Source organism: Lontra canadensis, unplaced genomic scaffold, assembly GCF_010015895.1.
Source record: "Lontra canadensis isolate GAN:19392208 unplaced genomic scaffold, GSC_riverotter_1.0 scaffold68, whole genome shotgun sequence".
NCBI lineage: Eukaryota > Metazoa > Chordata > Mammalia > Carnivora > Mustelidae > Lontra > Lontra canadensis.
Window position 1 is genome coordinate 10,790,487 of NW_022631062.1, and position 27,557 is coordinate 10,818,043.

Consider the following 27,557-nt stretch of genomic DNA (forward strand, 5'->3'; position numbering starts at 1 on the left):
CATGGACAACTCCAAGAACCGGGCACGGCTGCCGCAGGGACCAGCCTGTCTGGCCAACGTGTTAGCAGCATCCTGGCGTGGGGCGGGGGCGTTGTGGGAGGCCAGAGCGGGGCCCCAGGGTCCGGTGTGATGGGCCGTAGGCATCCCCCCCCCACCCGTGTACAAGCACTGGGTGGAAACAGCGTTGATTTATTGAATGAGCCCGACACAGCCCTGCTTCCTTGCTGGTGGCCTCTCCATGGAGCACGCTCCGAGGTGTCCCTACCCCCATCCCATCCGGTCGGCCCTCGGCCCAACTGCGGCCAGGCTGTGTGGGCATCTGGGCAGGCCGAGAAGGTCTTAGGTCCCTCGTCATGTCTCCCCCAAAACCTGCACCTCCGCCACCGGGCAGTCCTCCCGGCTTGCTCTGCTGCCCTCCCAGGCCACCTGCAGGCGACAAGGGGGTCAGGCTGAGCGCAGAGCTGCACACTTGCGGGAGAGTGCAAGGGCGTGGCTAGTCTTGGGCGCCTGGGTCACAGAGGCTCCAGGCCTTGCGCGCCTGGAGGACCACTTGGGGGTGACCCTGCAGCTCCTGACATGACGTCACCCCGCAGCTTCCCCTGCCTCCCGCCAGGACCCACACACAAGCATCCTGCTCCCCCGGCGGGGCTGTGGCCTCGGCGTCCCAGCCCCACCCCCTAGCAAGAGCCCAGACCGCCCCATCCCAGCCCCACCCCCAGCAAGGGCCCGGACGTACCAGCTTGCTGCTCTGAAGGTTGTCAGTGATGGGGTCTTTCATGTGCGGGATGGGAGGAAAGAGCTTCTGCAACACTGAGTACCTCGGAGGACAGAGACACAGGCTCTGGATCCAGAACTTGGGGACGCCGGAATGGAATTACAGCTCCAGCTCACTCCCCGGGTGGGGGTGGGGAGCCGGTCTCCTCGGCTGGCCCCTGGCGCCCAGCCCTACAGCCCCAAGCAATCCTGGCAGGCAGGGGCAGAGCCCGGCATCTGCTGCTGGGACCCGTGCACCCCACCCGGGCTCCTGCCACAGGCCCCAGCCAGGCTGGAGGCGGCCCCCAGGCTCCTGGCACCCACCGCGGACCCTGCCGCTCCCCACGGCTTACAGACCAGGGTCCCCTACCTGAGCCACAGGCCCAAGCATGCCCAAGGCCGAGCTCCTGGGCAGGGTGGCTCAGCCTGAAGGCGCTGGGAGGGGCGTGGGTGCAGCCAGATAGAGGCCTGAGCCCGCAGGGACAGACCCCAAGGCCCACTGGGCAGGACCTGGCTGGGCAGGACCTGGCTGGGCTCTGCACTGAGGCATTTGGGAGACACCCCAAGGGCAGGACTTGCTATCAGATGGGCAAGGTCAGCATGACCCTGTCGCTGTCCTGTTGCCTACTGGAGAGAGGGAGGAGGACAGAGAGGGGAAGGGGGAGGGGAAGGAGGAGGGGGAGGGCAACTCCCAGTGACCCCGGCCCAAGGATGTGGAGACTTGGGGAGTCTGCACGAGGGTGAGTGGCTGAGCAGCAGGGACACGTGGGGACACGCAGGCGAGCCTGGCTGCACCCCGGGCTCGAGCTAAGAGGGAGGGACCTTCTGGATTTTCAGGGCGGCAGACAGCAGAGCAAGGTCAAGTCTCAGAAGGACCCTGGGGACACGTGAGGCAACCGGCGGATCCCTGGAGGTGTCCCGCAAGCGGTGGCGGGAGGGTGGGGACAGGAGGAGCACCCTGCAGGGAGGAGGCCAGCGGGGGCAGGGGTGGCACTTACCTTCCACACAGCGCGATCACGAGCCCCAGCACCAGCAGGGTGGCCAGCAAGGCCAGCGCGGACAGCAGCCAGGCGGGCCGCTGCGAGTCCTCCCCCACATCGCACGCTGCGGAAGAGGGCGGGCAGGGCACATCAGCAGGTCCCGGGGGGGTGGTGGCACCCAGCCCCGAGTGCTTCCCCAGGGGACCCAGAGAGGCAGCGGGCACTCGGGCACGTCCCGGAGGGGACAGTGGGCAGCCGCCCGGCCAGAAGACGGAGGCCCCCACTGCACGCTCAACACCTCTTGGAGCCCATGTGGGGGCGGTCCTAGACGGCGGGCATTCCCCTGCAGCTGGCCGGTAGGGGGAGCACCGGGCACGCTGCTCTGCGAAGACCTCCGCCTCCCCTCGGGACAGCGGGGCCCTGTGCGGAGTGCGTGAGTCTGCTGGGGCTGCCACAACCAAGGCCCACAGACGGGGAGGCTGAAACAGCAGATACTGGCTTCACGGTCCTAGAGGCTGGAAGTCCGGGATCCACATGGGGCTGAGGCCGGTTCCACAGGAGGCCTCTCCCCTCCGCATGCTGACGCTGTGTTCTCTTGTCCCCACATGTTTGTCCTTCTGTGCCTGTCCGTGTCCTCAGCCCCTCTTCTAATGGGATCAAGACCGCCATAATGACCTCATTTCACCTGAATCCCCTCTTTAACGACCCCATCTCCAAATATAGTCCCATTCTGAGGTCCTGGGGGTGAGGACTTCAATATGTGAATTTGGGGGGACACATTTGAGCCCACAGCAGAGGGTCTTTGCAGAACTAATTAGGTAAACGTGAGGTCCCAGTGCAATAGGATGGGCCCTAACCCAATGACTAGTGTCTGTATACAAAGAAGGAATTTGGACACAGACACCCACAGGAGAAGCCACATGGAGATGGAGGCAGACATGAGAGAGACATGGCCTGAAGCTCAGGGACGCCTGGAGCCCCAGAAGCTTGAAGAGGCAAGAAGGACCCTGCCCTGCAGCCCCAGGAGGGAGCCCTGCCCCGCCTGGATCTCAGACTCTGGTCTCCAGAGCTGGGAGAGGCTGGATTCCTGTGGGTGTAGGCCCCCTCCCCCACCACGTGTGGTCATTTATTGCAGCAGCCCCAGGACCCTCGTGACCAAGGCTTCCTACGTGCCACCGCTGAAAGGGGACATTCTAGGAGAGCCTGGGAGGAGGGTCCGGTTTCCGAACAGGTCAGGGAGAAACAGTGGGTCTTATTTTGGGCAAATGCTTCTAATCCGGCCCAGCAGCCATGCCAGGGACCATGTCGGGTGAAAGGAACCCGTGTGCCTAACTGACAAGCCATGGAGGCTCGAACTGGGGGTCTTGTTCCTCTTCCTCTCTGCGCCCCCTTGGGGTGAGCACAAGGTGCCGGGTCAGATGTTGTCTCAGAGCCCTCTCTGGGGACGCAGAAGCCTGTGCGTGGCAGAGCATCGAAGGGCAGGGGTGGAGAGCCCGTCCGAGCGCGAGGGGTCCGTGCTTCCCCGAGCAGGGGTGCTGCCCGCAGCGTCCAGCGCACACAGAGGACAGGTAAAAGGGCGCCTCACTCACCAAAGCGTTGGGGGGCACTCCACTCGCTCCAGCTTTTGCGGTAGAAACCTTTGGCCCTTAGTCTCGCCACGTAGTTTCTGGGATTGTGAAGCTCAAAGAACTTTTCCTGGAGCTGTGGTTGACAAGGAAAGAAGGAAAGGCTGTTCCCAGTTGGCGGGGAGACAGTGGGGCCCTGTCGTGGGGCGTGGGCCCTCCCCCAAACTCGTGTGTGAGCGTCCTCGCCCCGCGGCGCTTCGGAAGCGGACCTCGTCTGGAAACGAGGTTGGAGCAGATGCAGTCAGTGAAGCAGAGGGCAGCTTGGGTTAGGGGTCTGTGATCCATTACCACTGCTGAGCTTACAAAATGGGGAGTTTGGGAACACACACACATGGGGAAGACCATGTGCATGACAGAGGGAGACAGCCACACGCCAAGGAGCCCCAGTAGCTGGGACAGATGTTCCCTGGAGCCTCCAAAGGGAATGAGATCCTCCCCCATCTGTATCTTGGACATCTGGTCTCCAGGACCCCAAGAGAATAGAGCTGTGTTTTAAAGCCCTCAACCTGGGACACTCATTATCTACAAGCCCCCCCAAGAATGTGAACCGAACCAGCCTCCAGCGGGGAAGATGCCTGTTCAGAGGGGCCCGAATCCTGGAGCCCCCTACCCTTGTCAGCCCAGGTTCTTGGTGTCCAAGACACCAAGCACTGGGAGGAAAAGAAGCCACGGCCGTCCCCAAAGAGGCCAAGCCCATGGTGCCGTGTGTGGGTGTTGTGCACGGCATGGGGCCCTACACACTCTTGACTGTGACCTCTGCTTCCCCAAGAAAGATATGTCATCACCCTCCCCCTTGGAGTCTGTGGTCCGGACCTTCTTTGAAAGTAGGGTCTTTGCCGATGTGCTTACTTGAAAGATGTCAGGATGAATTCATCCTGGATTGGGGTCGCCCTACGTCCAGTGACAGGGGCCTAACAAGGGACAGAAGAGGAGACACACACACAGAGGAGAAGCCTCAGGAGGACAGAGCATCATCTCCGAGCTGTTTCCCCTCAGCACGGACTCCTGGAGATCGCCGGATGGGTGAGCGGGGCCCACGAGCAGCGTCGGGCACCACAGAGTGGCTGGACAGTAAGGAAACGGGTCTGTGATGCCCAGTTCAGGGAGGGTGGGGGACGCTCACCTTCTCCGTGTAGGCGGGATCACTGCCCTACAAAACAAGAGGGGAAAGCTGTGGGTATCTGCTGCTGTCCCCCGACAGACGCCCTTATTGAAGCCCTTTTTAGGTTTATAACAGAAACTGAGTACAAAATAATCAGGGGTTGAGCCTAAATGAGTCATATCATATATAAATAACCTGCGTATGAAGGAGGTATTAACTAAAAAACACCTGGTCTTGTTTTGGGGGGGGGATAGAATTAATAACCGTTATCTCAGCTCAAAACATTTGGTCATTTTCTTTTAATTTGTAGACTTACAGTTTTTTTTTTTTTTAAGTCTATTTGTTTAGTCTCTGTGCCCAGCGTAGGCCTTGAACTCCCAACCCTGAGATTAAGAGTCGCGTGCTCTGACCGAGCCCACCAGGCACCCCCCCACTTGATCATTTTCTAAGGTAACTGGATTCAGGCGTAATTTGCTTGAGCAAACCACACCTCGAAAGCACACTCCTTGTGCCCCTCCGCCACGCTTCCCTTCCCGCACACACCCAGGGCCCACGCGTGTCACCCACTAGAGATCGTGCTGCATGTTCTACGCTTCTGTGCATAAGTGGGGTCCAAGGCAGACCTTGAGTGTGGCTGACCTTCCCCGGGGGCCCGATTCCACAGCGTGGATATGTTTTGTTGGTGCCTTGTCTTGGGCTGTTCCCAAACTCAGCTGCCATGAACACGCAGGTCCCCACGCTGGTGGGACTTAGGTTTTCATCATTCTCGGAGCCAGACCAGCACGGGCGTGGCTGCCTCCACGAGATACTACCAAAGCCCGTTCCAAAGTGCCTGTGCCATGTTTTTCCTTAAAAAGATATGATTTTTACCCTGGGTCTTAACCATCGGGAGAAGGTTCATGCACAAGGGACATCTGAGAGAGGAAGGAGCCACGTGTATCATTTTGAATGGCCACCAGTTGAGTCGCAAGCAACTGTTGCAGTCAGCTGGGTGGCAGCCTGCCCTCCCCTCGGTTTGCCCAGACTGTCACCTTAGCCAGTGTCAGGGGTGCGGAGTGGCCTCTCCCTGTGGTTTGCAGGTCGGTGACACGTTTCCATGTGCTTACGGGGCATGAGTACGTCTTCCCTGGGGAAATGGCTGTTTCAACTTCTTGCCCTTTGTTTTTTTTCATACAGTTATTGGTCTTCTTGTTATTGACTTGCAAACCTTTCTCATCCAGCCCAAATACGAGTCCTTTGACGGACAAAGAGGCACCTGGTTTCTTCCCTCGGTGGCCTGCCTTTTCAATTTTACCTCTTCGCTTTCGAACAGCCAACACTGTTACTTTGCTTGAGGTTAAATTTTTTTTTTTAGGGTTTGTATATTTTCTCTTGACAGTTTTCACACACGAGAGGCTAAATGATCGTTCATTTTTTTCAGCTTTTTTTGTGTCTTAACATTCTTCATTTTTAGGTAGAGTTTAGTTCATGTTTTTATTTTAAAATTTACTTTAGTTTTTTTTTTTACTGTATTGATGTTTATTTTTATTTTTTTTTAAAGATTTTTATTTATTTATTTGACACAGACAGAGAGAGATCACAAGTAGGCAGAGAGGCAGGCAGAGAGAGGGGGAGAAGCAGACTCCCCACTGAGCAGAGAGCCCGATGTGGGGCTCGATCCCAGGACCCTGAGATCATGACCTGAGCTGAAGGCAGAGGCTTAACCCACTGAGCCACCCAGGCACCCCTGATGTTTATTTTTAAAAGAGTAAAAAAAAATTTTTTTTGATTCATATTTGTGTGTGTGTGTGTGTGTGTTTTATCTGCCTCCAAAGCCTTGGGGGTACAGATTCTCCAGAATTTGGAAGTGCCAGCAAGGACAAGCATGTACCTTTTGTAGCTGAAGTTCATACTCAAATCTGTTATTAAAGTGGCTGCACGTTTCCCACTCCATCATCAAATAGGATTTATTACACGTTGCAGTGATATTGGGTGGATTTAATATCTCTACGACAGGGAAAAAAAAAAAAAGCTTTTATGAGTAAAACCAATCCACACCCCCGCCCCCCAGAATATACTTCAAAACAGGCTTCATGGAGATTTAAGGTGGTAAAGAGCAGAGGAGCACGTCATTCCAAGGTTAGAGAATGGGCAAAGCATCCATTCGGATGAATGACAAGATGTGTTGCGATGTCTGTCGGTTTGGATTAGCCATAGGTCTAGCTACGCAGACACCAGCCGGTGACAGACCCCCGCCCACCCCGAGATCCTCCTGGAGAGCAAGGTCTGTGCCAACGACGTCCCCAGGACGACACCTGCTGTTTTCCCTTGGCCCTAGTTCCACCGTCCTCCAGCAGAGGGAGGACAGCGTCCTGCGCCCGTGGACTGCCTCCTGCCCACCGGCCCGTCTCGGTGCCTCGCAGCCGGGCCCGCTCCCCCGCCCCGCACAGGGTCCGTCCCAACGCCAGTGCCCTCCGCAGGCCAGCCGTACTCCCGGAAACATCTGCCCCTGCCTCCTCGCCTCCCCCAGACCCCGCCTGCTGCAGCCAGCTCCTCCCCGGACGTCCTGTCCTCCCTTCTGGGTGCTGGGACCCTCCTGGCTGTGCTCTGCCCTCTGCCCTTGCTCTGGGCATGCAGCTTCCCCTGACTCCGTGGCTTCTCCAGCTTTGCATGTGAGCACATCTGAACAGACACGCAGGTCTGACCTCCGCTGGGAGCCCAGCCCTGGGTCCTCCTCACCTGTCTGCACCTGTGTTCCACCGGGACCCCTGGCTGGCAGTCCTCAGCTCTGTCTGGGTCCCCTCCTCCTCCCAGTCCTTCCCCTCCTATCCCTCCTCTTCTCCTGCTCCCTCCTGCTCCCCCTCCCCCATCAGTGACGTCACCCCGCCCCCAGGCTCACTCTGTCCCTGCCTCTACCTCCACCTACAATGCCATCCTGAGAAATAGGCTCAAAACCAGCCCCGCTCCCTCCTCCCTGCAGCCACACAGACCCTGCCCATCTGCTGCCACGGGACGCGCACCCCACAAATGGCCTTCTCCCCTCAGGGGCAGGAGACAGGGCAAGAAGCCTGCTTGGGAGGATATGTCCATTGGCAGGGCTGGAGAGTGAGGCCAGGAAGGCAGGGGCACCCCAAGGGGCAAGTGGGTCAGTCCTGCTGGGCAACAACCCTGGAGACAGCCCAGAACCCACCTGCTAGGAGCCACCCTGCCTAGGTGAGGACACAGGGTTACCACCAGCCCCTCCAGCTTGGGGCAGAGCCTGTGTCCTGCCTGCCTGTGGGAAAGGCCCCGTTACAGTGTAACACCCACAGGCAGGCTTCCCTTGGAGACGCTCCTCCTGGGAGGAAGGGCCAGGGCCAGTGTGAAACGTGAGCCACTTTCTAAAGAGCTCCAGTGAGGGGAATGGTCACCCCCAAATCATCCCTCCCTGTCAAATCTCTAAAACAGGGGAATGGAATCTCGTTTAAAAATAGGGTCTTTACGGGAGTCTGGGTGGCTCAGTCCTTAAGCGTATGCCTTTGGCTCAGGCCATGATCCCAGGGTCCTGGGATGGAGCCCCGCATCAGCGGGAAGCCTGCTTCTCCCTCTCCCGCTCCCCCTGCTTGTGTTCCCTCTCCCGGCTGTGTCTCTCTCTTCCAAATAAATAAATAAGATCTCTTTTCTAAAAACAGGGTTTTTGCAGGTGTAATACGTAAAGGATCCTGAGATGATGTCCTCCGACCGCAGGGGGGCCCTAAATCCAATGACAGGTGTCCTTGTAAGAGATAGAAGACAAGCCACGCAAAAATGCAGGCAGAGATAGGAGGGACACGGCCATAAGCCCAGGGACGCTTGGAGCCCCAGAAGCTGGAAGAGGCAGGAAGGACCCTCCCTGGAGGCTCAGGAAGGACCTTGACTCTGCCCCGCCTGGATCTCAGCATCCCTGCCCCACCTGGGCCCCTGGTCCTGCCCTGCCTGATCTCAGATTGCTCTCCAGGGCTGGACGATTAATTCCTGTGCTTAACGCCTCACAGCTCAGGATCATTTATTAAGACAGCAATTGGGAACTAATAATAAACCCCCCGACTCTCTTGGAGTCATGGGGCATGTCATCGTGACACTCTCCAGCAGCCTCCCTGCACGCCTCAACCTGGCCCGTCCCAGCGCAGAGCTGTGTGGGACTGATGTCCTTGCACATGGCCCCAGGCTTGGGTCCCTGCTCTCCCGGCGCCACGCTGAAATGGCCAGTAACGCCATCGAATTCATTTCCCACTCCGGGTGGCTGCCGGCCATCCCTGGCGTTCCTGGGCTGTACACCCTACCATGGCCTTCCCGTCTGTCTTTGGGTTGGCCTCTGCATCTCCTCCGTTTCTTCTAAGGGAACCACCACATTGGATTAGGCCCTCCCTATAACAAGTGCAAAGATCCTGTTTCCACACAAGGGGGCATTCACAGATGCAAGACGCGGACAGATCTTTGGGGCACAGCAGGCGTTTTTGAATTTGTGTTCCTGACAGGATAATGAAGCATGCACTGGGGGCACAGAGCCCCCGGTTCCCATTTGAACCCTCCATGCATCCCCACCGGGCTTTCTAACACCCACCACCCCACTGTCCTGACCACTGTGTCCTTCCACCCCTGCTGGGACTGGGGCTGAGGACATAGGGGTCCAGGGGGATCGTGCACGGAGTTGCAGCAGCCTGAGACATGGTCTGGACGTACCGGTGAGCGCCCCGTGTCTGAGGCAGCAGCAAACCAGTGCCCATAAAACACAGCATGTCAGCTCAGGAGGGGGAAGCCGCAGACGAAGGAAGAGGCCCCCCGCTTTTCAAGCAAGAGGCCTTGCATTCTTCCCCTCTGCACCACATGTCAATTCATGTCGCCGGCCCGTGCTTCCTTACCCCACGAGGACCCGCCGGGGCAGGCCCAGGCTTCCGGAGGCCGAAAGCTGTCACAGTCTGGGGAGGGGTCCGGTCGAAGAAAACGGACGGCAACAGAGCGTTGCTACAATGGGGTCTGTGTTCCAGAAACCCGTTAGCATAAGAACACAGGGCCTTGACAGGGGCTGCGGGCACGACTCTCACCCCCTCCCCGAGACTCGTGAGGGAGCCCCGTGCCCCGTGTGTTGCCGGAATGCTCCAGAAGCAAGCGGGTTACTTCCTTAGCTGCCGTGAACTCACAGCCGCTGCTTGGAGCTGAACGCGTCGTCCCCAAACGCACACACCCTGACCCCCAGTGGGATGGCGTTCGAAGGTGGGAGGTAATTACGTGGGGCCCCATGATGGGATTTGGACGGCACCAGGAGAAGAGAATGGAGCGCTCTTTCTCTCCCTCGCCCCCTGGGTGAGGTCACAGTGAGAAGTCTGCCATGTGCAAGCTAGGAAGAGGGACGCTCACCAGGAACCCCATCTGCCGGCCCCTTGAGGTTGGGCTTCCCGCCTCCAGAACCACGAGAAATCAGTGTGTCATTTCAGCCGACCGCTTGGGGTTATTTTCTTATGGTCCCCTGCCCTGAGACACCAGCATCCCAGAGCCCAGGCTGCAGCCTGAGAGCCGTGTCCTCGACCTGTACTCACCAATTTCTGATAATTCGACAGTACGGTCGGAGCAGGGGATCCTGGCACCTTGGCTTGTGCCCCTCACCAGGATCTGGAGGTGTTTCGGCAATCTGGAGACATCATTGAAATGACACCGGACGAGTTTTCCCCGATTATCCATTTCGTAATTTGGGCACTCGTACTCCCTCTGGGTCCTGCGGCAAGGAGGGGGCACCCAGCAATGACCCAGTGGCCCCATGTGCCTGGGGAGAGCCCGGCTGTGCCCGCAGCCACACCTACCTCAGCTCCTGCCAGTACAGGTGATACTGGATGTCCCGGGGGGCCTCCCTGCCCACCTCCCAGCTGCACGTCAGGAAGTCCACGTCGTGTACCCGGCAGTCCAGACCTCGTGCGGCCGCCTCAGGGTTTCCTTCTGTGTTTGCAAAGGAGATGAGAAGAAAAACAAGTCACCTTTAAGAGGGACGTTAGGATTTCCAGGTCCTTGTGGGTTCACACATAGTTGCAGATGTCAACGCCCATAATGTCAGGGTACAGCGCGGTCTCATCCCCCAAGAGCTCTCCCGATGCTCCTTTTCTCTCCTCACCCCTGCCAAGCACTAATCTGTTCTGCATTTGCACACGTCATCAACCCAAGAAAGTCTTACCAATGACATCCTCCGCCATGTCCTACGGTCCTACGCTTTTTTTCCCCCCACTCCCTGCAGGCCCACCCAAGCTAAAAGTCATGGTTTTTGTATCCCTACGACCAGCCAGCGACCGAGAGCAAACAAAACCCAAAGAGGAACATGTTCCCTTGACCTTGCAGAGGATACTGAATCCTCATCAAAAACGGCGGGCCTTTGGTCAAGGAGACGCTGAAGTTTTTCACTTCACATGAGGGAAGGATGTGGAACTGGCAGTAACGGTTGTTGTTGATGGCCTGAGAGGGAAAGAACCATTTAGTCATTGTTGAGAGAACACACGTAGTGTCATGGTGATGATACCCAGATTGAATAACAACGATAACCATAATAACGGCAAAAAAAACGTAAGTCTCTATAGAGTCCGTTCAATCTTCAACAAAACCCCAACACCTTATTTTGTGGCAATCGACAGACTGGAGATGGTGTATAAATTACTGGTTGGTGGAGAGGGAGGGAGAGGGGAACAGATGAAACACAGCATTTTTTTTTTTTTTTTTTTTAGGGCAGTGACTTTGTCCTGTGTACTACATTTACCATTCTCTGTTTGTCGAAAGTCCCCAAATACACACACCGAGAGTGACCCGTCTGGTCATCCGTGCACTCTGGGTGAGGATGACGTGTTCAAACACATTCATCCGTGGTACGGCCTGTGCCCTCTGGTCGGGAGGCTCCTAGCAGAAAGGCCGTGCGTGTGCATGGGCAGGGGACTGCGGGCCATACAGGAAATCCCTATACCTTCCTCTCAATTTTGCTGTGAACCCCACACTGCTCCAGGAAAAAAGTGAAATTTATTCATTTTTTAAAAACCATACAAGAATTTATGTAAAATAATTCCATGTATGAATAAATAAATAACCAGCTTATAAATAAACAAATATTCCATTTATAAATTCCATTATGAATAAATCAATCCTTTTCTGAGGATCGAGAGATAAAAGAAATTGGGACAGAAAAGTTAGGAAAATGGGGAAATAAAAATGCAAAGTCACACACGAAAGGAAGATATTTATCCAGCTCATGATGAATTTTGGCTTTTTACCTGCATTATATAATAAGTTAACAATGTGGAGCCCCCAATGGTTTAATAAGGAGAAGGTTATTTTTTTTTTTAAGGTTTTAAGTCCTCTCCATGCCCAACATGGAGCTCAAAGTCATGACACCCTAATGTCAAAATTTTCTCGCTCTGTACCAGCTGAACCAGCCAGCACCCCCAGTTGGTGGAAATTGTAATTAATAAAGGAAGAAGACCTCTACCTAATTAATCATATCTATAACAGATTCAAGCAGACTAGTTGTTAAATACATGTTAACACAACAAATCTCGAGGATCTGGGAAAATGTGCATCTTTGGGCATTTTTTGGGCACTCATCTAAAGCTTCCTTGAGTGATTCAGGTGAGTCTCGTAAACTTGGTCACTGTCTCTTGTTCGAGGAACTTGAGTTCCATAAATGCCTCTAAAAGGAAGTTCTAAAAGAACAACAGAATGCGGGGTTGGTGGGTGTTTTCCCAAACCAGCCATCGCTGTGCTGAGCGCTGCCTCTGAACACCACAGGCAGCCCAAGGTTGGGGGTCCTCATGTAGGCAGACCAGGGAAACAAGGAGAGGGAGAGACTCACCCACTGAGAAGGAGAACCCGTCTCCGCTGAGGACAAACACACCAAACCGGATGGTTCAACCCCATATTTACCCATTTGGCCAAGAGCATAATGTTGAAGTAGCGTAGATACATGGGAAAACGGGACATACACGCAAAGACCATGAACAAAATGGAAATGAATTCAATTTAGGGAAAACCAACAGCGGATGAGGGAATGACATCAGGGTCCAATATCTTGAAATAGACCTTTTAGCAATTCCTTCTACATCTTCAGGATCCAGAAAAATCTCTAGATTGCTCCTAATTGCGATTTATGTGCATGGACATTGGGAAGTAGGAATCCAACTTAACTTTAGTGCATTTTGGAAATGGTGCTGACTCCATGCATACAACCATCCTTCTTCACCAATCTGAAATAGCACCTTAATGGTATCGGAAACCCACCCTACCCAACGTGCCACCAAGGCATGCTTCTGTTTCTGGATTGTTCCATTTCTTTAATCTATCCACGCATTCCATCAACCTAACCCTGGATAATCATAGCTTCTTGGTACATTTGGAGACATCATGGAAAGGCAAATTCCTGATCACTAGTGTTCTTTATCAACATTTCTTGGTTGTTTTTGTAGCCTGCCATGTTCCAGATAGAGTTTAGAGTCAACTGGACAGGTCCCAGTGAAATCCCACCTAGGCTTATCATGAACTGGACTGTGTCCCCCCCAAATTCGTATGGTGAAACCCTCAGCCCCAGAACCTCAGAAAGTGGTTGTATTTGGACATTGGGTCTTTAAAGAGGGGATTAAGGTAAAATGAGGTCAGTAGGGTGGGGCCTGATCCCATAGGACTGGGGTCCTTAGAAAAAGAGGACATCAGGACACAGACACACATCAAGGGATGACCACATGAGGACAGAGGAAGAATAGAGTGTCTTCACGCCCAAGAGAGAGGGCTTAGGAGAACCAGCCACAGCCCCACCTGGATCTCACAGTCCCACCCTCAGCCCCGCCTGGATCTCAGACTCCCAGCCTCCAGCACTGGGAGGAATATTTGTAATGGGGGCCCAGGTTGTGACCTGTATTGTATTAAATCAAGAATAATCTTAAAACACCAAATTTATCGTCAAGGAAGTTGATAGGTGCCTGTTCCTCATGAGACACTATGAGCTGTGAATATGTTATATTCTCATCAAGGCCCACCCATGGGGTCTGTCACAGTTCTCAAGACCTCTCAAGCTCGGAAGATGACACAGTATAGGATTTGGGTGAGAGGCGGGCGATGGTGGGAAAGCAAGCGCTCATTTTCAGCTGGGCTTGGCTCTCCACCCAGATCCCTGAGAACATGTTCTCACCAAGGTTCTCCAGGGGCACCATCTTGGACATCGTACAGAAGGTGAACCCTGAACTGTGGTGTCTGCAATAGTCTTCAACCCCTTCCATAGCCAACCCCAGAGTAGAATTCCCGCTTCTGTGATGCCAGAACCCGTCTTGGCCTTTGGGCTCTGCTGGCTCTTAAGTCCCCGAATGTCAGGAAAACCTCGACTATGCCAAATACAGGGAAGATGGTTTACCTTAGTGATAAATTTTGAATTTATGAAACACATAATTTCAGAAACATTTCCATGGAGGTCCCAGGTCAATCTCCTTTCCACCGGCTCTATCCTTAGGTTTTTAATCGGTGAATAGTGATCTGAAATGGGTAGAGGTCACAGTTAGGAGAAGTACTGCAGAAGCTTGAACCCTTATCACCGAGGGGACTTCCTCTTCCCACCGAGTTCACCGACGACCTCGGGAAGCAGAATTGTACACGGGTGAGGAATTGTTGAGAGCTGGAAGAAAGCTTCCGTCAACAACGCCCTGTTCCTCTCCTTAGCCTGCCATCCCCGTGATGGAGAAACCGAGAACAGATCTGGCTTGCATACGTCTCTCAAGGTCTGCGTTTCTGGGACTGGTTGTCAATGGCCATCAAACTTGCTTTTTTTTTTTTTTTGCTTTATTTTGAAAATACAAGGCATGGTCATTAGAATAATATGCATGGCCTTTCATGGCTCATAGGCTGTTGGAGCAGGTCTGACATTACTGGAGAACCTCCCCAAGTACATCAGGTTCTGTTTTGAGATGGAATCAAAGCTCACACATTCCTGCTACAAGTTGCTGGGAAAGGGGGTCTCCAGCGGCAGACCACAGGGTTCAGCATATCTCATCCAAGACTTGCTTGCCCAGGTACAAGGTGCTACCGAGTCACGTTTTCCAATAACACCCGTCTGTAAAGCTACAACAGACACCCGGTGAGATTTCATCTGTGACCCCTTTCAAGGACTTACAGGATGTGACTTTAATAAACGTTCACCGAGTTGATAAGCTGTCAGTATCGTGATTACATATCAAGATCAACAGCCTTAGTTTCATAACCAAGACCAAACCGTATCAACACCTCGGTTTCTGCCATTATTTTCTTCTACCTTATAAGGACAATGTATTCCTTTATGGTAACAACAACAACAACAAAAAATTCATTGAGGCAAATTTCTTATACATTGAACATGTAATTCTTAAGAGTTTTTTAAATTTAAATTTAATTAGCTAACATGTAGTACATCGTTAGTTTCAGATGTACTGTTCAATAGTTTACGGACATTCTCTTAATAAATTCTTTTTTTTAAGATTATATTCATTTATTTGCCGGAGAGAGAGAGAGAGAGCTCAAGCAGGGAGAGTAGCAGAGAGAGAAGGAGAAGCAGGCTCCGCACTGAGCACGGAGCCCGATGCGGGACTCGATCCCAGCACCTGAGCTGAAGGCAGAGGCTTAACTGACTGAGCCACCCAGATGTCCCTCTCTTAACAAATTCTTATGCCTGAAAACCTACACTCAGTTCTGCGAACACAACATTAAATATCATTAAAGCAGATATGAAAGATGAAGTAGGAAATACTAATGTTATTTATCATATTTTATTTTTATAACTAATAATATATATAAATTATCAGATATTTAAGGAGGAAATAGTATCATGGGCACAAACGTTCAAAAAAAGAATGTGGGGTGAGGGGCCGATGGGAAATATTTCCTGTTTCCCTTTAGGAGGCCAGCATTATCCCAATATCAAAATCAAAGATATTAAAAGTAAACTCGAGGCCAACATCCCTTATAAACATAGATGCAAAATCCCTTCAGAAAATATTAGTCAACAAAATCCAGGAATACACATAAACCTGGTAATATCTCATGACCCAAGAAATTTACTCTGGGAATGCAAGTTTTCTTTAACTGTCGATGTAATTCACCCCCATTAACAAGAAACTAATGATCTCTCTAGAAGGAGGAAAAAAGAAACTGACCAACTTACACCCATTTGTAAGTAAAAAAAAAAATCTTAATAAACGAGGAAAGGAAGAGATCTTCCTTACCCCGATAAATCTATGAAAATCTTTGCGCTAATTCAGACTCAATGGTGAAAGACTAACCACTCCTTCTTAATACCAGAACAAGGCAAGGCGTCTGGTTTCAACACTTCTATTCCACCGAGTGCTGTACCAATGGCCCCTCTTAACGCAGTCTGGCCAACGCTGGAGTCTTAGGGGGCGTCCCGCTTACGAGGGAAGATGTGAACATTTCGGATTGCGTCAGCTGCCCCCTTCTAGGAGACTTCTGCTCCTAGAACGCAGCTCACTTCCAACCTGTGGTCAGCCATCCTAGAGCATCCTCAGGCCTGAAGTGACCACAAAGGCAGCACTGGCCTTTGTCCCCGGCTGAGACGGACAAACCAAGGGCGGGAACTGGGAGAAGAACCCAGATCGTGCTCAGGCAGGCTGACGTAGACGAGGCACCTTCCCTTTCCTGACATCCCGCCATCTCCCAGTCCCCTGGATGGGAGGGGTGTGGCCACATGACTGGGTTCTAGTCCATGAAATTCAACACGACACGTGGCGGTACTTCCAGTTCTCACCCATAAACGCTCCTGGGGGAGCCGAAGGACCCTGGATCTCGGGATAAATATTTGGGGCAGAACCACCTGTCATGAGCCCCACACTGTCCCATGAAAATTCATGCTGGAGTCCCAACTCCCAGGACCTCGCAATGGGACCTGATATTGGGGTCATGGCAGATGTTAATTGAGACGGGGTCATCCTTGAATAGTGCGGACCCAAACACGATGTGGCTGGTGTCCTTATTAGGAGAGGACATTTGGACACGAAGAGACACAGAAAAGGCTATAGGTGAGGCCAGAGGCAGGGATGGGAGGACGTAGCCACAAGCCCAGGGATGTCTGGAGCCGCAGAAGCTGGAAGAACCAGGAAGGACGTTCTCCTGGAGCCTCAGGAGGGAGCACGGCCATGACCCTCCTGGATCTCAGAGGTCCAGCCCTGCCTGGATCTCAGCATCCCTGCCCCACCTGGGTCTCAGCATCCCTGCCCTACGTGGAACAGCATCCTTGCCCCCCCGGATCCCCAGAGCTGGGAGAGATAGACTGAGCCCCCAGGCGACAGTATTTTGTTCTGTCTGCCCACGCAGACTCAAGCAACACCCTTCAGAAGACCAAAACCTTCCTCTCTCTCCCCCACAAAAACATCTGAATTCTGCCCCTATTTGAGGAAGGAATCAACATCTAGTGGTTTGTGAAATCTTGTGGGCGTCACCGCAGCTGACATCGGACTGATGCCGCCCCAGGTGCGTAGGCTCTGGCGCTCCCGCAGGACCTGCCATGCCTGGCCTTCGCCCCACGACCCTGTACCAAGGGAACCCGACGTGGAAACATGCAGATGGCCCTCTTGGGGGTCCGCTGATTACTCAGAAACTTCCTGACAGCGAGTGGCTTTGTGCAGACGCGCCTGCAGAGACATTACCAGCCCCCTCTTCCTGGGGCACTTGGGGCCGCACCCGGGCTGTTAATGCACGGTGCCCTGTAGCAGAGCCGGAGGCGTGGGCGTCTCTGGCGGTCACGCCCTCTCCAGCAGCCGACGGGTTCCTCCGGACGTTCCCTGCTGCACGCCCATTGGCCGCCCCTGACCCCTGAGGCGGACCGGCTGGTGACAGAAGTTGGCACAGAAGGCTCGGGGATCGTCATCAGCCTCCTCTCTCATCGATTCTGGTTCCTATGGGATCTCATTCCCCAGCGTCGTGACGCAAGATCGTACGAGCCACGCGGAGGGCACGGAGACCGCACTCGCCGCACGTGGCCTTCCCCGCGGGCTCACATCCGTGGCCACGCGTCCCCTCCCTATAAGAACGCCAGTCCTGTTGTGTTAGGAGCCAACCCAGATGGGCTCATCTCACCAAACTCTGTCTGCAAACACAGTCACATTTATAGGGTCTGGGTGCGAGGGTTTCCAGGGAGAACTTTAGTGGGGACACAAGTCAGCCCATAACCATCGCCTTGCCCACGACCCTACCCAGGAAAGGGACATACAGGTCCACACAGTTTTTCCCTGGAAAAATGACTCAGAACCCAAGTACGTGATGGGTCCTTGCATTCCAGCGCCATCGAAATGCTCAGCACCTCGGCCCTCCCGCACCCCGTGTCCTGGCCGTGAGGTTGCGCCGTGACAGGGCTGCCAGACGATCCCACGGGCGGCATCGGGATGGGGGGCACACGGGCCGTCTCCGTATCCCCGCTCACCGCTGCCGCTGGATCCGTAACGATCTGGACGTCGAGCTGAACGGAAACAGCAGAACGCCGGACACACCCTCAGAACGCACCTGGGGTTCGGTCCTACCTTCCTGTGATTGCGGCAGGCTGGACGCAGACGTCAGAAGCACGGCGAGCCACAGCAAGGCCATAGCGAGGCAGCTCCCACGTCAGGCTGTGCGCTGGGAAAGAAGGGACGCTTAGCGTGTGGGACGGAGGAGGTGACTTGGGGAAGCTCCTGCTCATGAGCACGGGGCCTTTTGCAGGAGGAAAGGGTCTGGGTATGTGCAAGTGTGTGCATTTGCGTATGCCCGGTGCGTGTGCACACATTTGCATCTGTATGTGTACGTGTGTGCGTTCGTGCACGTGTGTGTGCATGTGCACGCGTGTGCATGTGAGCACAGGCTCCCGCGGCGCACACGTGTGCATACGGTGCACGCACTGCCGTGTGTGCACATGGCTGCACACTCATGTGAGTGTGCGTGTGCACAACTGCGTGTCCATGCGTGTCCTATGCATGTCCCATGTGTGTGTGCTTGTGTGGGCGTCCCCGTGTGTACGCCAGTCGGCTTGAGACACTCGCACCCTCGGGTCAGAGCGTGCTCTTGGCTCCAGCCGGAGGCAGAAGTCGGGAAAGCACACGCCACACACGGTGCCGGGAAAGGCAGCCATGACAAAGCGTGGGAAGGAAGTGTAATTAAAACTATGAAGCCGACAGACATCAAATTTCCTGAACGGGCAGAGTTACGGTAACTGAGCCCTGCGTGGTCCCAGCGCCCCAGCCAGGACCTTCTCAGGGTCTCCAGGAAGCCCCGTCTTCAGGCTGGTTCTCCAGGACCCTCGCCTCGGTGGCCAGCCTCCTTCCCCCACCGGGACCGTCAGCAACTCGGTCTCCTGACGAGCCCCCATCCTCCCCACCGTGTCACTGTTGGCAAACAGCATTCGCGGTCTGGGGCCAGCACTCTGTGCCCCTCAGAACTGTCCAGAAAACGTGCCCCCTTCGCACCATCCCGTCTGGAAAATCTCAGCCGGGATTGAGGAGTGGGACCTCAGATTTCCCCCGTCTTGTCCTGGGCATTCACAGCCCCCAGCACAGGACCCAATGAGGACTCCACCAGGGGTCTCACCTGCTCCCCTGGTTAAGCCGTGGGGCTCCGAACAGATTTGCCGTCTCCACAACAGGGCTGAGGGCGATTTCCAGCAAGTGTGCACTTGGACACAATCGGACAGTGAAAGTGGCTCTTGCCAACATCGGGGAACACGCCCGAGAGAGCCCTTCCCCAGGACAGGGGGATGGAAAGATCCAGGATCGCCTTTGGGTGGGAGGCGCCCGGGACAGGGTTCTCGTCGTCGTAATGCAGGGACGCTGGGGAGGACAGGGAGGCGGGAGGCTCAAGCTTTGCTGGGGGTCCCCCCAACCCGTATTCACCACACTCCGTGCGCCCCAGAGGTCAGAGCGGGAAATCCACGGTGCGGAAAGCATCCGCGTGTTAAACAGAGCGGAGTGGGACTTGCCGCTAGTCACTGAGGACAGCTGGTATGGGACTGCAGGCGGTCAGACGCGGTGGGCGCCAACGTGGACGTGAATGTCTAGGGGTCTGGAGCCCCCATTCGGCTGAAGCCCACAGCTAGCCCAGAGGAGGGGGCGAGGCGTGGGTCCTGCCTGGCGTCATCCCCTATAAGACCTTGGTCCCCACAGGACCTGCCCAGAGGGGGTCCTGGGGAAGCTCTCAGGCATCTGCATTTTTTAATTTTATGTTTTATAAACATATAACGTATCGGTTCATTAATTCTGTGTGGAGACGAAATGCACGTTCCATCAAAGTCGCGCTTCTCGCTCCGTGCTCAGCGGGGAACCTCCTTCTCCCTCTGCCCTTGTCCTCCCTCATGCTCTGTCTCTCTCTGAGAATTAAAGTAACAAAATCTTTTTTAAAAAAATTACTTTTTAAAAACGTAACTGAGGGGTGCCTGGGTGGCTCAGTCGGTCGGGCGTCTGCTTTTGATTCAGGTCACGATGCCGGGGTCCTGGGATCAAGCCCCGCGTCGGGCTCCCTGCTCCGCCGGGAGCCTGCTTCCCCCTCTCCCCCCGGCCCTGGTCGTACTCGCTCTGTCTCTCTCTCAGATAAATAAATAGAATCTTAAAATAAAATAAAACGTAACTCAGGGACCATCTGAGACATTCTCTGCCGCTCTCTGGCTCCAGAACATTCCATCCAGCGAAAGGAAACCCCATCCGCATGAGCTCTTACTCCCCGTCCCCTCCCCGCCACCGGGCAGCCCCTAACCCACGTTCTGTCCATGCATTTCCCCGTTGTGCCCGTTTTTCCAGAAATGCAATCACGCACCATGAGTCCTCGTGTGTCTGCTTGTGTCCCCGCGCATCGTGTCCTCGAGCTCATTTACGGGGCTGAGTCCGACCCCCTGCGTGGACGGACCACGTTTTGTGCACATCCAGGCCCATGTGCATCAGGCACCTCCAAGGGGTTAGTGCTTCATGGTCCGTCCGAGCCCCCGGCAGCTCCCCGCCAGGCCGCGCTGGACGTCGGGAACCAACCGCCGTGCCCACCTCGGACCCGAGCTTCTCGGCAAGACCCGGCACGGCAGCCTCATGCGTGTGCTCACGCTTTTCCAAAATAATGGGGTCAGCGTGGTAGAAGGCCACTCACATCTTCTGTCCCGTGCCGCTCAGCCTGTCCAGCCCGTCAGTGTGCAAGCCTGGTCTCACGGTCCCTGCCGGCTCTCGGTGCCGTCCCCAGCATCTTTCACAAGCCCTAAACCCTCCGGATCCCAGTGCCATGCCCAAGGCAGAAGCACCACGCCTGGAACGAGCCCCACTCCCATGCCCCTCGTCCCTCCCGGGGGTCAGAGGTCTTACCTGGGTGTCGATGAAGGTCCCACCTGGGAGAGGCACCCGGCCCTCGGAGGGATCAGGACCCCAGACTCCTCTCTCCGAGTCCTGTTCCCAGCTGTGCTCCAGGAAGTGTCCCCAAAGAGAAACCAAAGCTGCGGCTCCCCTCTCAGGATTTTTATGGCCACGGCCAGGGGCCCCGCCCCTAAAACCCAGACCCAATGAGGCTCGGGGGCCGGGAGGGAGAGGTCAGCGACCCAGGCGAGAACCCCATCCCCGTGTCTGCCTGGTGTCTTCCCTCGAAGCCGGGGTCAGCCACCCCGTACTTTCCCTGGAATGAGTCCCCTTTCTTTCAAAATTGCTCTTTTCCTGTTGTCATTTCTCCTCGCGTGTTCCTCTTTGTTAGAACCCTGATTGCGGCTCGCCATCCAGGGCGGGCTTGGGCAACTTCCTGGCACCGTTGATGATACGCCGCGCGCAGCGTATCATGTGGCTCTCGGAACCGTCTCCCCGCCGGGTCCCAGGGACACGGTCTCCTCCGTGCCCCCGGGGCACAGACCCTGGTGAGGACCCTGCGTCCCCACGGAGGACTCCGCCCAGGGTCAAACACAGCCCTCCAGCGGAGCACGTGGCGTCCGCCTTCGTCTCCCGCTGCAGTGGACCTGGGCTCAGCCCCAGCTGGAAGGACCCCGCTCAGGGACAGGGACTGACCCGTTGGCGTCACCCCACTCACAGCTGTGACAGCACGCCAGCTCCCTCACGGCGCAGGAGTCCGAGATAAGGGAGCTGTGGCTGGCGCGACCCCACTCTGATCCCTGACGTGGACTTGACATCGGAAAAGGGTCTTTGTAGGTCTCAGGAAATGAAGGATGTGAGATGAGCTCATCCTGGATCCGGGGGTGGGGACCTAAATGCAACGACTGGTGTGCTTACAGGAGACAGAAGAGACACACAGACGCAGAAGACAGGGCAGCCGCCTTCACCCCGCTGAGCCCCAGGGTGGACCCCTTTCAGGGCAGATGTCCTGGGCACGGAGCTAAGATGCACCGGTCTGGACGGGCACCTGGGAGGCTTGGTCCACTAAGCCTCTGCCTTCGGCTCGGGTCATGATTCCAGAGTCCTGGGATCGAGTCCCCCATCAGGCTCGTTGTTCGGCGAGGAGCCTGCTTTTCCCTCTGCCTGCTGCTCCTGCTTGTGCTCTCTCTCTGTGAAATAAAAAAAAAAAAAATATATATATATATATTTAAAAAGATGCAGAGGTCTGGGCGGGGGCATTTCAAGCCTGCTCCCAAGGATGCCCCACACAGCATGTGCTGGGCAGCTGTCTAGGGCATGGAGAAGAGGAGCAGAGAGGCCCAGGGCCAGTGGCAGAGAGCGGCCAGAGAAAGACAGGGCTGGGATGGGGGACGTCCACGTCAGTGGGGACCTGAGAGTGTTGTGGGAAGAAGCGTTCTCCGTGGGCAGAAGTGGGACGCAGCCCAGGGTTATTAAAGAGGCAAAGGCGACATCAGGAGTTTGCACCCTGGGTCACAACGCACTGACTCCTTGCGGATCAGGACTCTGATCGGCATGCTGCAGGAACCAGGGACGGACTCCGATCCCTCCACAGGGGCCAGACGTCACCTCCCACAATCGGAGCAGGGCTTTGGGTCCATTTCTCGGTTTGCTTCTCCTTCCCTCCTGCCCTCCCCACGGCCGGCGGCCAGGCTAGTGTCAGCCCTAACCTGGAACAAACTGCACGTTTAGGCTCCCTGGACCGGGGATCCTGGCAGGGCTGAGGACGGTGGTCCCTTCCAGAAACCAGCCGGGAAGGCATCTGTCCACGTGAACGCAAGACCTCTTTCCTCCGGATTCTAGACCGTCGTTAGCGTGGCTCTCGGGAACCGGCTTCTGCGCCACCTGCCTGCTCTACGCTTCCCAGACACCTCTCCTGTCCCCCATCCCAGGCGGGCGTACGGCCAGACAACAAAAAATTCCCGATTTCAGGAAGTGCAAAAGCAGGACAAAAGCAAGCAATGGGGGTGCGGGGTGGGGTTAGGGAGCGCTTCCATCGTGAGCACAGACGGCACCCCTCCAAGGGCAGGGTCTGCACCTGGGGAAAGAGAGGAACAGAAGACGGGAAGCGGGAAGGGAAAGTGGTGAGGCAGGAGGTACCGATGCCTGCTGGGGCAGACCCAGAATAGACCTTCTCCACCCAGCAAGATGCACCCAGGAGTCCAGAATAGTCCCTCCACCCAGCACGACGCACAGGTCCTTATCGATGGGCAGATGGGGGCCTCTGAGGGGCCCATACAGGCGGCAGGCGCGCCAGTATGACATTACATTACATTGCATTATACTATATTATTCTACATTACCATGTTATATATTATTGTATTACCTTGTATATTATTAGACCGTATTGTTACATTATATATGATTGCATTATGTTAAACTGTATTCTAGATAACGTCCACCATGTATTACATGTAGTACATGATGTAGACACATTAACGTTGAGATGACATCTATAAACGCTAGCACTGTATTTTAATATGTTTCTTTAATGTTATTCATTCACACGCATGGACCGGGTGTATGTACGCCCGTGAATACGGTCGACGCGTTCATTTAGGCGGAAAGGCTTTGTCTTCCCGCCCGGCGGTGCTGGGGCCAGGCACGTGCTCCCGGGGGGCCGGGGGAACCGGCAGGAGTAGGATAGTCGGAGCGTCTCCGTAGCCCAGCTGCGTGGACGCCTCTGAGTTCATTTGCTCCGTCCGGGGGGCGGGAGTTGAACCCTTCTCAGGCAACCCCAGACCCTGTTCGCACGGACTCTGTTACAGAAACAGCACCCGCCCCCGGTGTTCAGGAGCGTTTCCGGAGCCTCATCCTTGGAGGGAGCAGGAGAATTCTACCCCGTCTTCCCTGCAGATTAGGGGAGGACAATGCCTCCTGCGTCTGCACCGCCTACCTCCGAATTAAAAAGTCCCATTATGTGGGGGGTCGGCCATCTGGTCTGGGCAGAACCGTTGTGAAGCCCGATTCGGGATGTAAGGGGGCACCGTGAGGGCTTCTTAAGGAGGGAGGACTCGGCCTGGGGGGTTGTCTCGGACTCCTGGCTGCCCCACCCCTGCGATGCACCCTTCAATGTGCCCCCGTGGGTCACGGTGTGCAGCTCGGAGCGAAGCAGGTGGTCCGGGTGCCTCGGAGCTGCAGCAGGACCCGGGACCCAGCATGGAGGCGTCCTTTCCACGCCCGGTGCTGGGGTCTGGGGAAGACCCCCAGTCCTGCTTCTCCAAGAGCCCAGGGCGCGAGCAGAGGCTAAATGTTCACCCGAGACACCTTGTCAGCTCTGAGTCACGCAGACACCCAGTCGCGAGGACCCCTAAGCGTCTGTGGGGAGCTTCAGGGCCACTTTCTGCTTTAAGGTTGGCCTTGCCCTGGGACCCGGTGGGCCTGGCTGCAGGATCCAAGTCCTCATCCAGGGGGTTCCCCCAAGATAAGAGGCTCCGCTGGTGCACTTTTCCGGCTGAAAACAGAACCGCCAGACGCTCTGCCCCCTCACCCCGAAGGGGAAGGTGCTCCTTGCTCTGAGGTGTCTGGGCAGCTGCTCTGGGACAACCTTGCCCACGTCCTTGAGGCTTGCCCTCTGCTCCGTGCAGAGGCTAGTTCTCCTCCAGAGGCCGTGGGCGTACCCTCCACCAGCACGCTGTCCCGAGGAGACGCAAATGTCTTCTGCAATTGGCTCACCAAGCAAAAGAAACTCTGTCTATTTTCTTTTCATTTACCTGTATTTTTGTCTTACACATTGTGGGGCAGAAGGAGAGGGAGGGAGAGAATCTCAAGCAGGCTCCACGCCCCCGGTGTGAGATATGAGGCTCGATCTCACGACCTTAGATCATGACCTGAGCCAGAATCAAGAGGCGGAAGATTAACTGACTGACCACCCAGGCACCCCTGACAATAAGCAGTTGCAGTCACCGTGCTGGGTCAAATGGTGCCTCCCCAAAGGTATGACCGTTGGAGGCTACGAAGGGGCCCTTGTTTGGAAATAGGGTCTTTGCGGATATGATAAAGGACCTGATGTGAGCTTGTCTTGGACCACGGTGGCCCTGAATCCAATGGCATGTGTCCTTGTTAAGACACAGAAGAGGAGACACAGACACAGAGGAGAAGCCATGTGAGGACGGAGGCAGAGATGGGAGGGGTGTAGCCACCAGCCCAGGGACACCTGGAGCCCCAGAAGCTAGAAGAGGAGGAAGGACCCTTCCCTAGAGCCTCAGGAGGGAGCACAGCCCTGCCCCGCCTGGATCTCAGACTCTGGTCTCCGGAGTGGGGGGAGGATGAACCCCGTGGCTTGAAGGTCCCATCATAATAATGTTCTTCCTTATTCTTCTCTCGACCCTAAACAGTCACCCCTGGCTCCTCACTCTGGCCCTGAGTCCCAGGAAGCCTTGCCTGGCCACCCCATGGGGTCCCAAACCCACAGAGGTTGCACAGAGGACCCATCCATTCCAGAACCTGCAGGTGCCCGGCCCGGTGAGGGCTGGATTCTCAGGTTCCGGTTTTAACTCAAATCCGTGCACGAAACTGGAGGCTCCCGGCTCGAGGGTCGCGGTCATCGGCGGAAGCAGAGCAGGTGTTTACGACGGAAACTTCTCTCCTTGGCTCGCATGCCCGCGCCCCCCTGGTTGCAGGGTCCTTCCTGTAATCTCGGGGCGCCGTCTGCTTATCGCGCTCGACACCTTGACGGAGCGGCTCCTTGACGTGGCCCCACGGGTATCTCGGCCGGCGTGACGGCCGATAGCAAGCGGCCGCTTCCTCTGCTGGGAGGACTCGGTTTTCTTTCTTGGTGCGTGGACGTGTTTCGAAAGACGCTGACTCCTCTTCTGCGTATTTAAGCCCCGACACAAACCATGGATGTTTTTCAACCAAACCTTCGTTATCAGCCATCAGTGCCTCTTGTGAAACACGTTTCTTCACGGTGCAGTTTTTTTTTTTTTTCTTTTTTTAAGGTTTTTATTTATTGCAGGAGAGACACAGAGAGAGCATGAGCAGGGGAAGGGGGAGAGGCAGAGGGGAAGCAGGCTCCCCGCTGAGCAGAGAGCCCGATGCAGGACTCGATCCCAGGACCCGGCGATCGTGACCTGAGCCGAAGGCAGACGCTTCCCCGACGGAGCCCCGCAGACGCCCCACAGTGTAGACCGTGAGTGGATCGGGCTGTCCCGTGTAATCACAGCGAGCATCTCCCGACCCGGGTGTCCATGGGCTTCCCTCGTCCTCGAATGAGCACACACAGCCCAGAACAGCATTTTCCTCCTTAAATGGTCACAGCCAAAGCCCGATGTTTGGTATATGGTCATGCAGAACGGTGACAGAGGGGCGCTGGGCCAAGCTCACCAAGCGCCTTCCCCCTCCTCTGCGCCCGTGAGCCCCGAGCTCAAAGGTGACAGGAAGAGCCACCCCCAGGTCCCTCATCCCAGTCCTGGCTGCCTGGTGTCTGCCCCTCGGGGGGGACATCCGGTGGCCGTCTTTCCCCATCCCTTCCCCCCCGACTGCGTTCCCATAACTGTGGACACGCGTTTCCATGTCCCCACTCCGCAGAGTTTCCAAATGGGCAACGCGTCTGCCCAGCGTCCGGAAGGCATCGCTGGTGGGATCCTCGGAGACTTTCTGTTAACGGCTGAGACGCTGCGGGGCCGTCCCGAGGCAGCCGCCGTCCCAGGAACCCATCCTGGGAGGTCCAGGGTCTGTCCACAGCCACTGCTGGAATCCCAGGCTGCCGCCATCACCCACCCACTGGCCCCCCAGCCTGCTTGGTTTTTTATTTTATTTTAATTTTTTAGCAGCTGAGTCAGTGTTCCTGGGGTTGTCACCAAATGTCGTGTCATCAGTGCCGCTCGGAGGCTGTGTGGCGGTCGGGGTCCAGAGGACCCTGTCCAGGGAGTCAGGTCCTCTCCAAATGCCCCCCTGGGTCAGAGGCGGCCTGGGGGTCGGAGGCTGGATCCCTCGGGGCAGCGGGGCTCGACCGTGCAGGCGGCCAGTGTAGACACCAGGAGGGATGCGAGGAAGGAGCGGGGGGCTGGGGGAGCTCGATGGGAGGCTTCCAGGCACCTGCTGGGAGAGCTGAGTGTCCACAGGACGCTGAACCCTCCTCTGCGAGTGCAGCCCCTCCTGAGCCCGACCCCGAACAGAGATGGGCCCGAGGGGGCATGTCCGGCATAAGCCACTCTCCTCCCCGGCCCGGCCACGTGCCCCTCGCAAGATCTGAGCAAAGCCCTCGACAGGGCAGAACCTCAGGCGTCCGTCCATGACTCGAGGACAGAGACACCTGCTTCTCTGGGGGGGCTGGGTCGGGTCTGCCCACGTCTCTGGAGACGGACCTCCCCCACCTGCAACGTGGTGCCGTGGGCGTCTGTCCCACGGAGAACCACAGCCTGTCCGTGCCCCGGGGCCCACCCGGCAGGAGTCCTATATTCCGAGGACGCCCACCTGCCCCACTTTCGGTTTCGCTTCCCGCTTCCCCAGACGACCTCGTGCTCTCGACCCCAGCGTCCTGTGTAGACGGCCGGGCTGTGCAGAGTCTGTTTAAGGACGGGGAGTCTTGGGAAGAACCTTTATTCACCGGCGACGGGATTCATACCAAACCCCACAGCGTAGGGGGCAACACCGGCTCCTTCCCGGCCATTTGCAGAATCAGAGCAGCCCGGCCAGGACACGGACTTCTCCCCTCAAAACCCGCTCCCGACACGCGACTTTGTCCCCCCAAATGTGCCCACTCGTGTCCCACCGTAGAACTATTTTATTTCTCCCGGAGTCAAAAATACAGAAATCAGGAAGGAAACGCCCG

At 55.9% G+C, this 27,557-nt stretch overlaps 1 protein-coding gene across 1 annotated transcript; it reads right to left on the reverse strand.

Annotated features, from left to right (window-relative positions):
- Nucleotides 1-309: 309 nt before the first annotated feature.
- IL3RA (interleukin 3 receptor subunit alpha) lies at nucleotides 310-20,884 on the reverse strand. The gene is made up of 12 exons (XM_032880254.1): nucleotides 20,756-20,884; nucleotides 17,969-18,062; nucleotides 13,825-13,943; nucleotides 10,775-10,895; nucleotides 10,256-10,388; nucleotides 9,995-10,170; nucleotides 6,331-6,446; nucleotides 4,482-4,508; nucleotides 3,323-3,434; nucleotides 1,752-1,857; nucleotides 737-818; nucleotides 310-426 (listed from the first exon to the last, which is right to left on the reverse strand). The coding sequence occupies exons 2-12, from the start codon at nucleotides 18,030-18,032 to the stop codon at nucleotides 352-354; spliced, it is 1,131 nt and encodes a 376-aa protein (XP_032736145.1). The 5' UTR covers nucleotides 18,033-18,062; nucleotides 20,756-20,884; the 3' UTR covers nucleotides 310-351.
- Between the last annotated feature and the right edge of the window lie 6,673 nt (nucleotides 20,885-27,557).